The sequence below is a fragment of the Schistocerca piceifrons genome, chromosome 9 (genome assembly GCF_021461385.2).
Source record: "Schistocerca piceifrons isolate TAMUIC-IGC-003096 chromosome 9, iqSchPice1.1, whole genome shotgun sequence".
NCBI classification, from domain to species: Eukaryota; Metazoa; Arthropoda; class Insecta; order Orthoptera; family Acrididae; genus Schistocerca; species Schistocerca piceifrons.
Window position 1 is genome coordinate 179853849 of NC_060146.1, and position 13536 is coordinate 179867384.

The window sequence follows — 13536 nt, forward strand, 5'->3', positions numbered from 1 at the left end:
GGTGGAAGGCAGCGCACGCAGTAGTTTTAAGAAGGAAGAATTGGACCGCCATAACAGGAGACACAAAGAAGTTGGTAACATAGCAGGAAACTGGTGATGAGGATTTCTTCGTGCGAGCATTCTCAAAAAAATAGGAGTGTTGTACAAGACTCGGGAAACTTTGCTTTCAATGGGACATAAGAGAATAACTTCTTAGTAGGAGCATTCTCAGAAAAAGGAGTGTTGTACAAGAATCGGGAAACTTTACTTTCAATGGGACATGTTTGTGGAGTTACGCCACACGTATTTCTTGAGACATTTGTCGGAGAATAATCACCAACCAACATAGAGGTACGAACTAAAAAAATTTTTGAGGGGAAGCGTCTAACCTATAGAACTTGTTTTCATTAGGGGGTATTTTCATACTGCTGCGGTTATTTGATTCGAATTCTGTACAGATATTGTCCAAATTAAACGCGTGTTTTGTGAAACAGTTGAGTGACATCTCTCGCGACACAGTGAAACACGAGCATAAGACATCTCGAACATTTATTTAGTTACGTCCGTAGAAAATTGAGTCTACGTTATTTATTGACTAGGAAGGAAAATGACAAAGAACACGAAAAGAGCAGTCTCTAGCGCCATTCACTGCTGACGAAACTGGCGCGTGGCAGCCGTTGGACCCCGCAGGGCTACCGGCAGGTTGGAGCCCTCTTTTCTTTGGCTGCAAACCGCGTTCGGCAGTGTGGCCGGATGTGGCGACTGGAACTTCCTCTGAGCGGGATCCGCCGTGTGGCAGACCTCTTCAGATGGGTGCAGCCGGCGGCAGCGCGCAGGGCCGAAGCCGCTGCGTCCTCAGCTCGCAGTAGAACTTGCGGACGCACACCAGCGACAACACGTCCACACCTGCACAAAGGAAACCGTCACTACTGTGTGAAGAACGCCCTGCAGAAAATACACTGGCCCCACCAAAGTCAACACTACGCTACAGCATAATACACTACTGGCCATTAAAATTGCTACACCAAGAAGAATTGCAGATGATAAACGGGTATTCATTGGACAAATACATTATACTAGAACTGACATGGGATTACATTTTCACGCTATTTGGGTGCATAGATCCTGAGAAATCAGTACCCGGAACAACCACCTCTGGCCGTAATAACGTCCTTGATACGCCTGGGCATTGAGTCAAACAGAGCTTGGATGGCGTGTACAGGTACAGTGGCCCATGCAGCTTCAACACGATACCACAGTTCATCAAGAGTGTTGACTGGCGTATTGTGACGAGCCAGTTGCTCGGCCACCATTGACCAGACGTTTTCATTGGGAGAGAGATCTAGAGAATGTGCTGGCCAGGGCAGAAGTCGAACATCTTCTGTATCCAGAAAGGCCCGTACAGGACCTTTAACATGCGGTCGTGCATTATCCTGCTGAAATGTAGGGTTTCGCAGGGATCGAATGAAGGCTAGGGCCACGAGTCGTAACACATCTGAAACGTAACGTCCACTGTTCAAAGTGCCGTCAATGCGAACAAGAGATGACCGAGACGTGTAACCAATGGCGCCCCATACCATCACGCCGGGTGATACGCCAGTATGGCGATGACGAATACACGCTTCCAATGTGCGTTCACCGCGATGTCGCCAAACACTGGTGCGACCATCGTCATGCTGTAAACAGAACCTGGATTCAGCCGAAAAAATGACTTTTTGCCATTCGTGCACCCAGGTTCGTCGTCGAGCACACCATCGCAGGCGCTCCTGTCTGTGATGCAGCGTCAAGGATAACCGCAGCCGTGGTCTCCGAGCTGATAGTCCATGGTACTGCAAACGTCATCGAACTGTTCGTGCAGATGGTTGTTGTCTTTCAAACGTCCCCATCTGTTGACTCAGGAATCGAGATGTCGCTGCATGATCCGTTACAGCCATGCGGATAAGATGCCTGTCATCTCGACTGCTAGTGATGCGAGGCCGTTGGGATCCAGGACGGCATTCCGTATTACCCTCCTGAACCCACCGATTCCATATTCTGCTAACAGTCATTGGATCTCGACCAACGCGAGCAGCAATGTTGCGATACGATAAACCGCATTCGCGATAGGCTACAATCCGAACTTTATCAAAGTCGGAAACGCGATGGTACGCATTTCTCCTCCTTACACGAGGCATCACAACAACGTTTCACCTGGTAACGCCGGTCAACTGAAGTTTGTGCATGAGAAATCGGTTGGAAACTTTTTTCATGTCATCACGTATTAGGTGTCGCCACCGGCGCCAACCTAGTGTGAATGCACTGAAAAGCTAATCATTTGTATATCACAGCATCTTCTTCCTGTTGGTTAAATTTTGCGTCTGTAGCACGTCATCTTCGCAGCTTAGCAATTTTAATGACCAGTAGTGTATCTGTAATAATGAAAAAAACTTTTAGAAACAAATGGGAGACTGAGTGGCAGAGAACAAAAAATGGGGGACACGCAGTTTGCCTACAATCCGCCAACGTCTAACGATTAATTTGCCGCTATTGCCGAACTTTAGACCCGACTTAACAGGCCACAGAAAACTGAAAGCCTAATACACGGAGCCGTCACTGTAATGTGTAAAACCACTCGCAGAGGTAGATGGCAGCACTAGCAGTGGAGGGTATTTGAAGCGTGTCGGGGAACGTGGAAAACAGTGCAGTCTCGTAATGAGGTAACCTAGCTATTCATCTGATTTCCAAAAGGGCAAGGGTGGAAGCATTTCTTTGCGGCCGAGCTGTTCTAGGCGCTTCATTCCGGAACCGCGCTGCTGCTACGCTCGCAGGTTCTAATCCTGCCTTGGACATGGATGTGTGTGATGCCCTTAAGTTAGTTAGGTTTAAGTAGTTCTAGGGGACTGATGACCTCAGCAGTTAAGTCCCATAGTGCTCAGAGCCACTTGAACTATTTGAACCAAAGTCTGACGTCAGTTCCGGCAGAGTTCGCTGCCTGTTCTGTTTTGCCAGTCTGACCAACCTACGACGTTCGACATTTCTAATGAGGGGCGGCCACCCAACCCCACGACGTCTGGACTTGGATTCACCTCGGTTTCGGCACGTGTTGAAGACACTCAGCACAGCATTCTCGGAACACCCGACATGTCGTGCAGTTTCCGAAACGACCTTGCCGAGGCTCTGGGCCATCACAATCTGCCCTCTGTCAGACTCAGATAGATCGCGCGCCTTACCCATTATGCATACGGACAACACGCTCTCTGGTACTACATGCACCGTGCATGCGCCTGACTGGCAGTTATTCCTTGCCAGGTGACGAAACTATCGTCTTCACTGGTTTATATAGATAGTGTGTAGGTGGTCATAATGTTCTCGCTGGTCAGAGTAAACATGACAGAATGTTAGAAGGGCTGGGTAGGAGGCGAGAGGGAGGGAAAGAAAAGAAAGATCCCTTCTGGAAGCAATCCACCAAGCTGTGGCTATACCATTAAGAACTTCCATGAAGTTTAGAAAGTAGGACATGAAGTACAGGCGGAAACAAAACTGGAGAGCAGGTCGTCAGTGGCGCTTGGATAGCTAACAAGGGGAGGCCGCCAATTGTGAAATTCAGATTCGATTCATACTGCGCATAATAAAAGCTCATGGCAAGAGGTGTAATGTGGCAAAGCACCAAGATGCACTTCTCAGCCGTTGTCGAGAAAATCGACAATTAAAAGAAACCGTTGCGGTGAAATACTCTCTACGATTAATAATTCTCTACAGGGTCGTCGCGCAGCGGTAAGCGCTCGGGTTCGTAATCCGAAAGTCGCCGGATCGAATCTCGCGCTATGCAACCTTTTTTTTTTAGTATTTGCTTTTTATAATTCAAACACACATATATATATATATATAATTCCCGGCAATCAGTTGCAACAATTATGCATATAATAAGTTGTTGAAAGACGTTTGTCGTGGAAAAACTGGCGACTTCGAACATCATTATGTTTTCCGCAAACAAAGTTGTATTTCACAAATGTTATTAATTGTCTTCATAATGTTAACCACGTACAGTTAACGGAAGACGTAGAAACGATATTCCGAAACGAATACGTATAGCGTAAGTCAAACGTTCGAATTAGAATAGAGACCCCACGAACACAAACTTGCTGTGGCAGGTATGAAATATAAACTCCGTTACTCGCTCGTTACACTTGAATGACAGATGTTGAATGGGCCGAAACGAGCCGCCGCATAACAGCGTAGTTGCCTGCTAACTTCGAAAGAAGGTAGATGCGGTCCCTAGCGCAACTTATAACATCGTCGAAAATCAGTGCGGACGGGAGAGCTTTGGTACACCCTGTTAAAAAAAAAACGGAAAAATGGAGGCGGTACAATTGGAGAGCGATCCGCCTTCACCAACATGCATAAGCAATTCATTAATACTTTATATATATATATATATATATATATATATATATATATATATTTGAATTACAAAAAACTAATAATAAAAAAAATTGCATGGCGCGAGATTCGATCCGGCGACCTTCGAATTACCGCTGCGCCACGACGCTGTAGAAAATTATTCATCGTCGAGAGTATTTCACCGCAACGGTTTCTTTTAACTGTCGATTTTCTCAACAACGGCTGAGAAGTGCATCTTGGTGCTTTGCCACATTACACCTCTGGGCATGAGCTTTTATTATGCACAGTATGAATCGAATCTGAATTTCACAATTGGCGCCCTCCCCTTGTAAGTCGGCAGAGCACTTGCCCGCGAGAGGAAGAGGCCCCAGGTTCGAGTCGCACTCGCGTCACATGTTAGTAATACGCAAGGAAGTTCCAGCTGCAGAGGGTAAAGATTCTTTCTGGACTTCCAATAAGTTTGCCGAGGTAGCGCTTGAAATATTGCGCTGTTTGACTAGCTTGGAAACGACTATCTGTGAACGTAATATTTCGAGCTTCGCTAAGATTTCCGCGATTTGCGAACTACCTTCCATGATTCGATTTTGTTTAGACAGCCATTCGGCCTCCGCTCCGTGGTTTGGCTGCGCGAAAATAGACCGCGCTGGAGCGGGTCTGTTTTCAGCACTCCTGCTGATCCGCAAAGAGCTTCTGAAAGTAATGTCGCGTGTCGACGAAAGAAATACGGGATATCGGTGCACGCTGGGTGCTCCTTAAATAAGTCGGAGGTTTTTGGCCTTAGCAGCCAGACTCGCACCTTGAACTGCCAGAGCGCAGCGCTGCAGTATTGGGACGATTCGTGAATGCGCGCGTGGACATTGGCATGGCAGTAATGCTCATGTGTAGACACAACGTGTTACTAGCCACAAACGCCATAATTAAGCAAGTTATAAAATCGATGCCTGCTATCTCCACTACGGGTATTTCACTTTTCGCCACGATTTTGAACACAGTTCTGCAGATTATGCCCTGCGAGCGAGTAAATGCTGTTTCTTTCAACGATTTCCCCGACACGCTTTTACCCAGAATATACTCATGCAGTATTTTATAATAAGGGCACATAGCGACTTCCAAAAACCTCGAAACATAATTTCAAAAGTTTTTTTCGCTGCCAGCCGGGGTGGCCGAGCGGTTCTATGCGCTTCAGTGTGGAACTGCGCGACTGCTACGGTCGCAGGTTCGAATCCTGCCTCGGGCATAGCTGTGTGTGATGTCCTTAGGTTAGTTAGGTTTAAGTAGTTCTAAGTACTAGGGGACTGATGACCTCAGATGTTAAGTCCCATAGTGCTCAGAGCCATTTGAACCATTTTTTTTTTCCTCACTTGCACGTTTAACGTCGGTGTTTAACACGTTAACACGTTACAAAGTTATCTATTTCATACGTGGGAGTTCGATTCTTGAAAGATTTCTCGGTTTAGTGGTGTATACTGTTGAATGCAAGACGCTACTACACCACTGTCCATCGAAATTACTACAGTAAGAATTGGAAATAACGAAATTTTATTGTAGGTAAACTTATGCAGTATTTATTTTCAACAATTCTTGAGGAAACATACACTGGTGACGATTTTGCAGCTGTAGTAAATTTTATGAAATTTATTCGCAACTGCGGAATATTTCTAACTAGCTAAATTACGTATGAAGATATTACCTGTTGGTGATACTTGAAAATTTGTGTCGGGACTCGAATCCGTATTTCTTACTTGTCCCGAGTCGCGAATTGTCGCTTTAACCACTTCCTAAAATCGTGCTCGGACAGCCAATGTGGTTAAAGCAACAGCTCGCTACATGCAGCAAATTTGAGTTCGATTCTTGGTATGGCACAAATTTTCAGTGTCACAAATAAGTAATATCTGCATATCTAATGATGTTAATGTCATAAAGATTACGCAATTGCGAAAAAATTTCATAGAAGTTACACAGTACAGTAGAGGGAGCCCATGGTCCAATTTGTGTGTAAATCAGGCAAATTATATGTTCCAGAGACATATCACGCCTCCACTTTATCTGTGATACTGAACACAGGTCGGAACAATGACTAACACAACTCCCTTGATTGAACTAGCACATCTCCCTCTCAGCCTTGGTACAAATTTTAATTCATTGCTTCGGTCTGTATTCTTTATCATAGATCTGTATGTGAATTTTGGGATATACAGAACGTGATATTTAGAGGTGCCATCTCTCACAGCAACAGTGCTTCTAACCTGACTAGTCAGTGAGTCTAGCTGAGATTGGATGACAGGCACAGGTACATAACTCCATGCTGCTTCAGCGCCATATCAGAGCCCTTCAACCATTGTAGCTAGTGGGAGGCGGCATGCCAGTCTCTCAGCAACCCATTGTCAGATATTGTCATTAAATGAGACACCTGAAGAATGTACTGGGCAGGGCAACAGTCTAATAACTGCTTACATTAGGACAGTACATAGAAAAGAAGGAGGTAATTAGAGATGGAGCACAAGCTCGGATTATTCCAAGATGGGGAACCATCCTGGCATTAACCAGGAGTGATTTAGCCAAATCACGCAGCACCCAAATCTACAAGGGCGGACGCAGCTCTGAACCGTCGTCCTGTCGAATGAGAGTCAGTTGCACAAACCATTGTGGCCTCTTGCTGGGTTCGTTTCACCCTGTTAAAACGTAATGTGACAAAGACTTTGAAGATATTGCACAGACACTAGCGTCAACAGTCAAAAATGTAATGGGTGCTGTCCAGATCACATGCTGTGGAATCAGATAGGATGCATGTTTACTCATTCGCACCCTATACCAAAACTCTGGCCTGGTATGGCAGTGAAAGATGCAGTCTGGAAACGATCGTTCTACTTCACTCATGGATTCGTACATTATGATGCTATACCACAGAACTGCGACTCATCTGAAAAGACATTCCTGTGTCCAGGGTTTCCGTTCTGCTGCTGGTGCTCCAACATCGTCGCACGGTACCCATGGACACTTGTCTTGCTGCAAACTATTTACTGAGTCGAGGTATCTATTGTGGCTGTACGACCCTGCTCGGTCTAGTGAACAATATGACTGTCCTCTCGTGCGCTAGTCGGGCAGGGTGGTTGAAACCCTGCATGGCGTTGAGTATGTCCCTCCAAATCTCATTGATTCTGTATGCTCATGGCAGTCTTGATATCCTGATCAAGACAAGTGCCTGTGTAGTGGAACTAGTAATGCAGTGTCATAGAATTCTGACGCATTCTGATAGACAAATTTTCTTCTTCTTAGACGAATGGTAACGTGATCAGAAACAAATAACAATTAAATGCCATCTGAAGAGGAACCTGCTGCATAATTTTATATTACTTACAAAATGCAGTTGAAATTACACCGATTCACTTTGCATGATTGCACTAAAACGCTGTTCGTACTCATATCCAAGCTTGTGTTACATTTCATGCCAGTTGGAATTTTTATGAATGCCACCTTCATGGTGTTTACTCATTCGCACCCTATACCAAAACACCAAGTACTGCCCAGGTATGAAAGTGACAGATGCAGTGTGGAAACAGTCGTTCTATTTCACTCCTGGATTCATACATTGTGATGCTGTACCACAAAACTGCGACTCATCTGAAAAGACATTTCTGTGTCCAGCGTTTTCATTCTGCTGCTGGTGCTCCAACGACGTCGCACAGTACCCGTGGACACTTGTCTTGCTGCAAACGAACTCATTTACTGAGTCGAGGCATCTGTTGTGGCTGTACGACACTGCACGGTTGAGCGAACAATATGACTATCCTCTCATGCGCTAGTCGCACAGGGCCGTTGAAACCCTGTATGGCGTTGAGTATGGCCTTCCAAAGCTCATTGATTCTGTATGCATATGGCAGTCGTGGAATCCTGATCAAGACGAACAGCTGTGTAGTGGAAGTATTAACTGCAGTGTCATCGAATTCTGACACATTCAGATAGACAAATTTTCTTCTTCTTACATGAAGCGTAACATGATCAGAAACAAATAACAATTAAATGCCATCTGAAGAGAAACCCGGTGCATAATTTTATATAACGTACAAAATGCAGTTGGAATTACACTGATTCACTTTGCATGATTGCACTAAAACGCTGTTCATACTCATATCCAAGTGTGTGGTACATTTCGTGCTAGTTGGAATTTTTTTTGCATGGTGTTTTAATGGCCAGTGGTGTAATAACGACCAAAGTAGTTTTGACAAGTTACGTCATAGTAGTCTCAGCCAGTGTGGAACGAGGTATCACTACTTTTAGCAGGCAACACAACTTCCAGCAGAAGGAGATCGAATTTTGGAGACCATTGGTCGCTGTTGTTTTCACACATTAAGTCCTGAAACAATTTTGCTACTCCATCCATTTCTTCACTTAGTAAGCACCAAGGCTGTTTCTTTTCAGTTAAATATTCGAGGTAGACAACTTCATGCTCCGTCCAGTATTTCTACTGCTCCTTGACTGCATAAAAAGTCACTCCATGCATATTATCTGAAAATTTTTAAAAACAGGACATAACCTCACAATCCAAGAATGTTTGGAAATCTTTTGTGCGTTTACATGGCATCGGAAATTCATTACGGAAGTCTATATTTGGAAGCTGGAATTACAGGAACAACTTGGGACAGTATAGATACATTGGTTTGTCGATTCTGGTTTTGGGAACCCCGTATAGACACAGTGTATGTAGCACTCACCGAGATACAAGATGGCGGATACAGGCAGCGCGATGGCAGCGCCGCACATGGTGAGTGTGGCAGGCATGGCGAACTCTATGGCCGGCCGGTCTTGGAGGAGCACCACCTCCACAGCCACCGCCTGCATCGCTGCCACGCCCACCACCAGCGCACCCCCAAACAGGAACACCTGCAGCACTCGCTCCAGCTCCTGGCAACACCACGTAGCTCACTGAAACCATCGCACTCAGTCTCAAAGCTGTACAACACATGCCGCGTATACGGTTACTCATAAATACCTCCATGGTTACAGAATTGGACTCTACATCTACATCTACATCTACATCTACATCCAAACTTCGCAAGCCACCTGACGGTGTGTGGCGGAGGGTACCTTGAGTACCTCTATCGGTTCTCCCTTCTTTTCCAGTCTCGTATTGTTCGTGGAAAGAAGGATTGTCAGTATGCCTTTGTGTGGGCTCTAATCTCTCTGATTTTATCCCCATGGTCTCTTCGCGATATATACGTAGGAGGGAGCAATACACTGCTTGACCCTTCGGTGAAGGTAGGTTCTCGAAACTTCAACAAAAGCCCGTACCGAGCTACTGAGCGTCTCTCCTGCAGAGTCTTCCACTGGAGTTTATCTATCATCTCCGTAACGCTTTCGCGATTACTAAATGACCCTGTAACGAAACGCGCTGCTCTCCGTTGGATCTTCTCTATCTCTTCTATCAACCCTATCTGGTACGGATCCCACACTGCTGAGCAGTATTCAAGCAGTGGGCGAACAAGCGTACTGTAACCTACTTCCTTTGTTTTCGGATTGCATTTGCTTAGGATTCTTCCAATGAATCTCAGTCTGCCATATGCTTTACTGACGATTAATTTTGTATGATCATTCCATTTTAAATCACTCCTAATGCGTACTCCCAGATGATTTATGGAATTAACTGCTTCCAGTTGCTGACCTGCTATTTTGTAGCTAAATGATAAGGGATCTATCTTTCTATGTATTCGCAGCACATTACACTTGTCTACATTGAGATTAAATTGCCATTCCCTGCACGATGCGTCAATTCGCTGCAGATCCTCCCGCATTTCTGTACAATTTTCCATTGTTACAACCTCTCGATATACCACAGCATCATCCGCAAAAAGCCTCAGTGAACTTTCGATGTCATCCACAAGGTCATTTATGTATATTGTGAATAGCAACGGTCCTATGACACTCCCCTGCGGCACACCTGAAATCACTGTTACTTCGGAAGACTTCTCTCCATTGAGAATGACATGCTGCGTTCTGTTATCTAGGAACTCCTCAATCCAATCACACAGTTGTTCTGATAGTCCATATGCTCTTACTTTGTTCATTAAACGACTGTGGGGAACTGTATCTAACGCCTTGCGGAAGTCAAGAAACACGGCATCTACCTGTGATCCCGTGTCTATGGCCCTCTGAGTCTCGTGGACGTATAGCGCGTGTTGGGTTTCACACGATCGTGTTTTTCGAAACCCATGCTGATTCCTACAGAGTAGATGTCTAGTCTCCAGAAAAGTCATTATACTCGAACATAATACGTGTTCCAAAATTCTACAATTGATCGACGTTAGAGATATAGGTCTATAGTTCTCCATGGTTACAGAATTGGACTGTGTCGAAATTACAATACATGCCGAAAATACACAAACATCAGTGGTTCGAGACTCTCTCCTACTTTTGTTTCGATATGTACTCCTTGGTGTAGTTAACACCAGGTGCATGCATATCAGAACAAGAGAGCAAATCATTCACTCCATATTGTCACACTGAATTAGTTTATGCCTGTAGATAGGTTACCCATTGAACAGATTTCCAAAGTGGAAATGATGTGACGCCTTCCCAGACAATTCATGTCAGCAACTTTAATGAAATGCACGCACATATTGATGCATGCCACGTGATAAACAATGCCCATGTTGGGCACCTGTAATGTGCATTAAAAACTTGGAGAGATTCACTATCCATTGCTATCTATTTTCGATGTGTCTTGTAGTTTTTTTGTACTCAGCCTTTGAAACACAGGAAGTACTTACGAATAATCCTGTGTTCCTGAGAAAATTGAAATTGTGGCATCAGCTGCAATCGAGCACTGAAATAAATTCTGTGGAGACAAGTGACAACTTTGGCCGACCGGGAGTCGAATTCTGGTTTCCCGTTTTACTCGAGTGATCGCCTTAACAACTTTGGCTACCCGAGCGTGCTTCTTGTTCAAACAAAATTCCCAGTTTGCCACACACAAATTCTGTAGTGCCCCCCCCCCCCCCCCCCCCCCCCGTCCATCATCCTAACTGCTCGCAGCTTCATGCTGATTCCTGCGAGAGATTGGATAAAGGTTGGATCTGCGCTGAATGCTCAGTTGCCGTCAAGGCACATACATTTTTTTCTATGTATAATGCTTCTTCTTTTGGACATTTCCAAAAGAACAGGTACCACACAGACAAAGAAAACCTGTGTTCAGTTGGGCACATAAGTCTAGCACTCTCCTAAAATAATCTTGTTGTAGTAGTAGACATCAGCCCAAAAGCCGGTTTAATGAGTTTATCTGTCACGAAATACTATCTGAGGTCTGTCAAGCCACCAGTGTTTAACATCCAATGGCAAGTTATCTGGAAGTACTCTTACTTAACGCCATGTGTTCCTTTAGCACGAACTGTGACTGTGGAACTGAATCGTATACATTTCTGCCACCAGTCACCGGACTCAGGTCACACATAAACAGAATCGCTCGCATATTAAATCACTTCACTCCTGCATTTGCCATCATATGGCGCGTAATGGGGCCCCTTAGGGAAATGGCAGCAAGAGAGGGGAAGAAAACCAATGTGCACTCCGTGTGCATACCGGGGGGAGTCATTCCAGATGTGGAAAGGGTCCTTCCGGATGCCATGAAGGGTACAGGGTGCACCCATCTGCAGGTGGTCGCTCATGTCGGCACCAATGATGTGTGTCGCTATGGATCGGAGGAAATCCTCTCTGGCTTCCGGCGGCTATGTGATTTGGTGAAGACTGCCAGTCTCGCTAGCGGGATGAAAGCAGAGCTCACCATCTGCAGCATCGTCGACAGGACTGACTGCGGACCTTTGGTACAGAGCCGAGTGGAGGGTCTGAATCAGAGGCTGAGACGGTTCTGCGACCGTGTGGGCTGCAGATTCCTCGACTTGCGCCATAGGGTGGTGGGGTTTCGGGTTCCGCTGGATAGGTCAGGAGTCCACTACACGCAGCAAGCGGCTACACGGGTAGCAGGGGTTGTGTGGCGTGGGCTGGGCGGTTTTTTAGGTTAGATGGCCTTGGGCAAGTACAGAAAGGGCAACAGCCTCAACGGGTGCGGGGCAAAGTCAGGACATGCGGGGACCAAGCAGCAATCGGTATTGTAATTGTCAACTGTCGAAGCTGCGTTGGTAAAGTACCGGAACTTCAAGCGCTGATAGAAAGCACCGAAGCTGAAATCGTTATAGGTACAGAAAGCTGGCTTAAGCCAGAGATAAATTCTGCCGAAATTTTTACAAAGGTACAGACGGTGTTTAGAAAGGATAGATTGCATGCAACCGGTGGTGGAGTGTTCATCGCTGTTAGTAGTAGTTTATCCTGTAGTGAAGTAGAAGTGGATAGTTCCTGTGAATTATTATGGGTGGAGGTTACACTAAACAACCGAACTAGGTTAATAATTGGCTCCTTTTACCGACCTCCCGACTCAGCAGCATTAGTGGCAGAACAACTGAGAGAAAATTTGGAATACATTTCACATAAATTTTCTCAGCATGTTATAGTCTTAGGTGGAGATTTCAATTTACCAGATATAGACTGGGACACTCAGATGTTTATGACGGGTGGTAGGGACAGAGCATCGAGTGACATAATACTGAGTGCACTATCCGAAAATTACCTCGAGCAATTAAACAGAGAACCGACTCGTGGAGATAACATATTGGACCTACTGATAACAAACAGACCCGAACTTTTCGAATCTGTATGTACAGAACAGGGAATCAGTGATCATAAGGCCGTTGCAGCATCCCTGAATATGGAAGTTAATAGGAATATAAAAAAAGGGAGGAAGGTTTATCTGTTTAGCAAGAGTAATAGAAGGCAGATTTCAGACTACCTAACAGATCAAAACGAAAATTTCTGTTCCGACACTGACAATGTTGAGTGTTTATGGAAAAAGTTCAGGGCAATCGTAAAATGCGTTTTAGACAGCTACGTGCCGAGTAAAACTGTGAGGGACGGGAAAAACCCACCGTGGTACAACAACAAAGTTAGGAAACTACTGCGAAAGCAAAGAGAGCTCCACTCCAAGTTTAAACGCAGCCAAAACCTCTCAGACAAACAGAAGCTAAACGATGTCAAAGTTAGCGTAAGGAGGGCTATGCGTGAAGCGTTCATTGAATTCGAAAGTAAAATTCTATGTACCGACTTGACAGAAAATCCTAGGAAGTTCTGGTCTTA

The 13536-nt window shown here is 45.2% G+C and overlaps 1 protein-coding gene across 1 annotated transcript in view; it reads right to left on the bottom strand.

Annotated features, from left to right (window-relative positions):
• Nucleotides 1–513: 513 nt before the first annotated feature.
• The window catches only part of LOC124717060, a 50702-nt gene continuing 37679 nt past the window's right edge, over nt 514–13536 (bottom strand). Inside the window, exons 5-6 of the mRNA XM_047243743.1 lie at nt 9072–9261; nt 514–885 (exon numbers count right to left, since the gene is read on the bottom strand). Of these exons, the coding sequence (XP_047099699.1) occupies nt 785–885; nt 9072–9261 (291 nt within the window). The 3' untranslated portion in view covers nt 514–784. The remainder of the gene's footprint in view (nt 886–9071; nt 9262–13536) is intronic.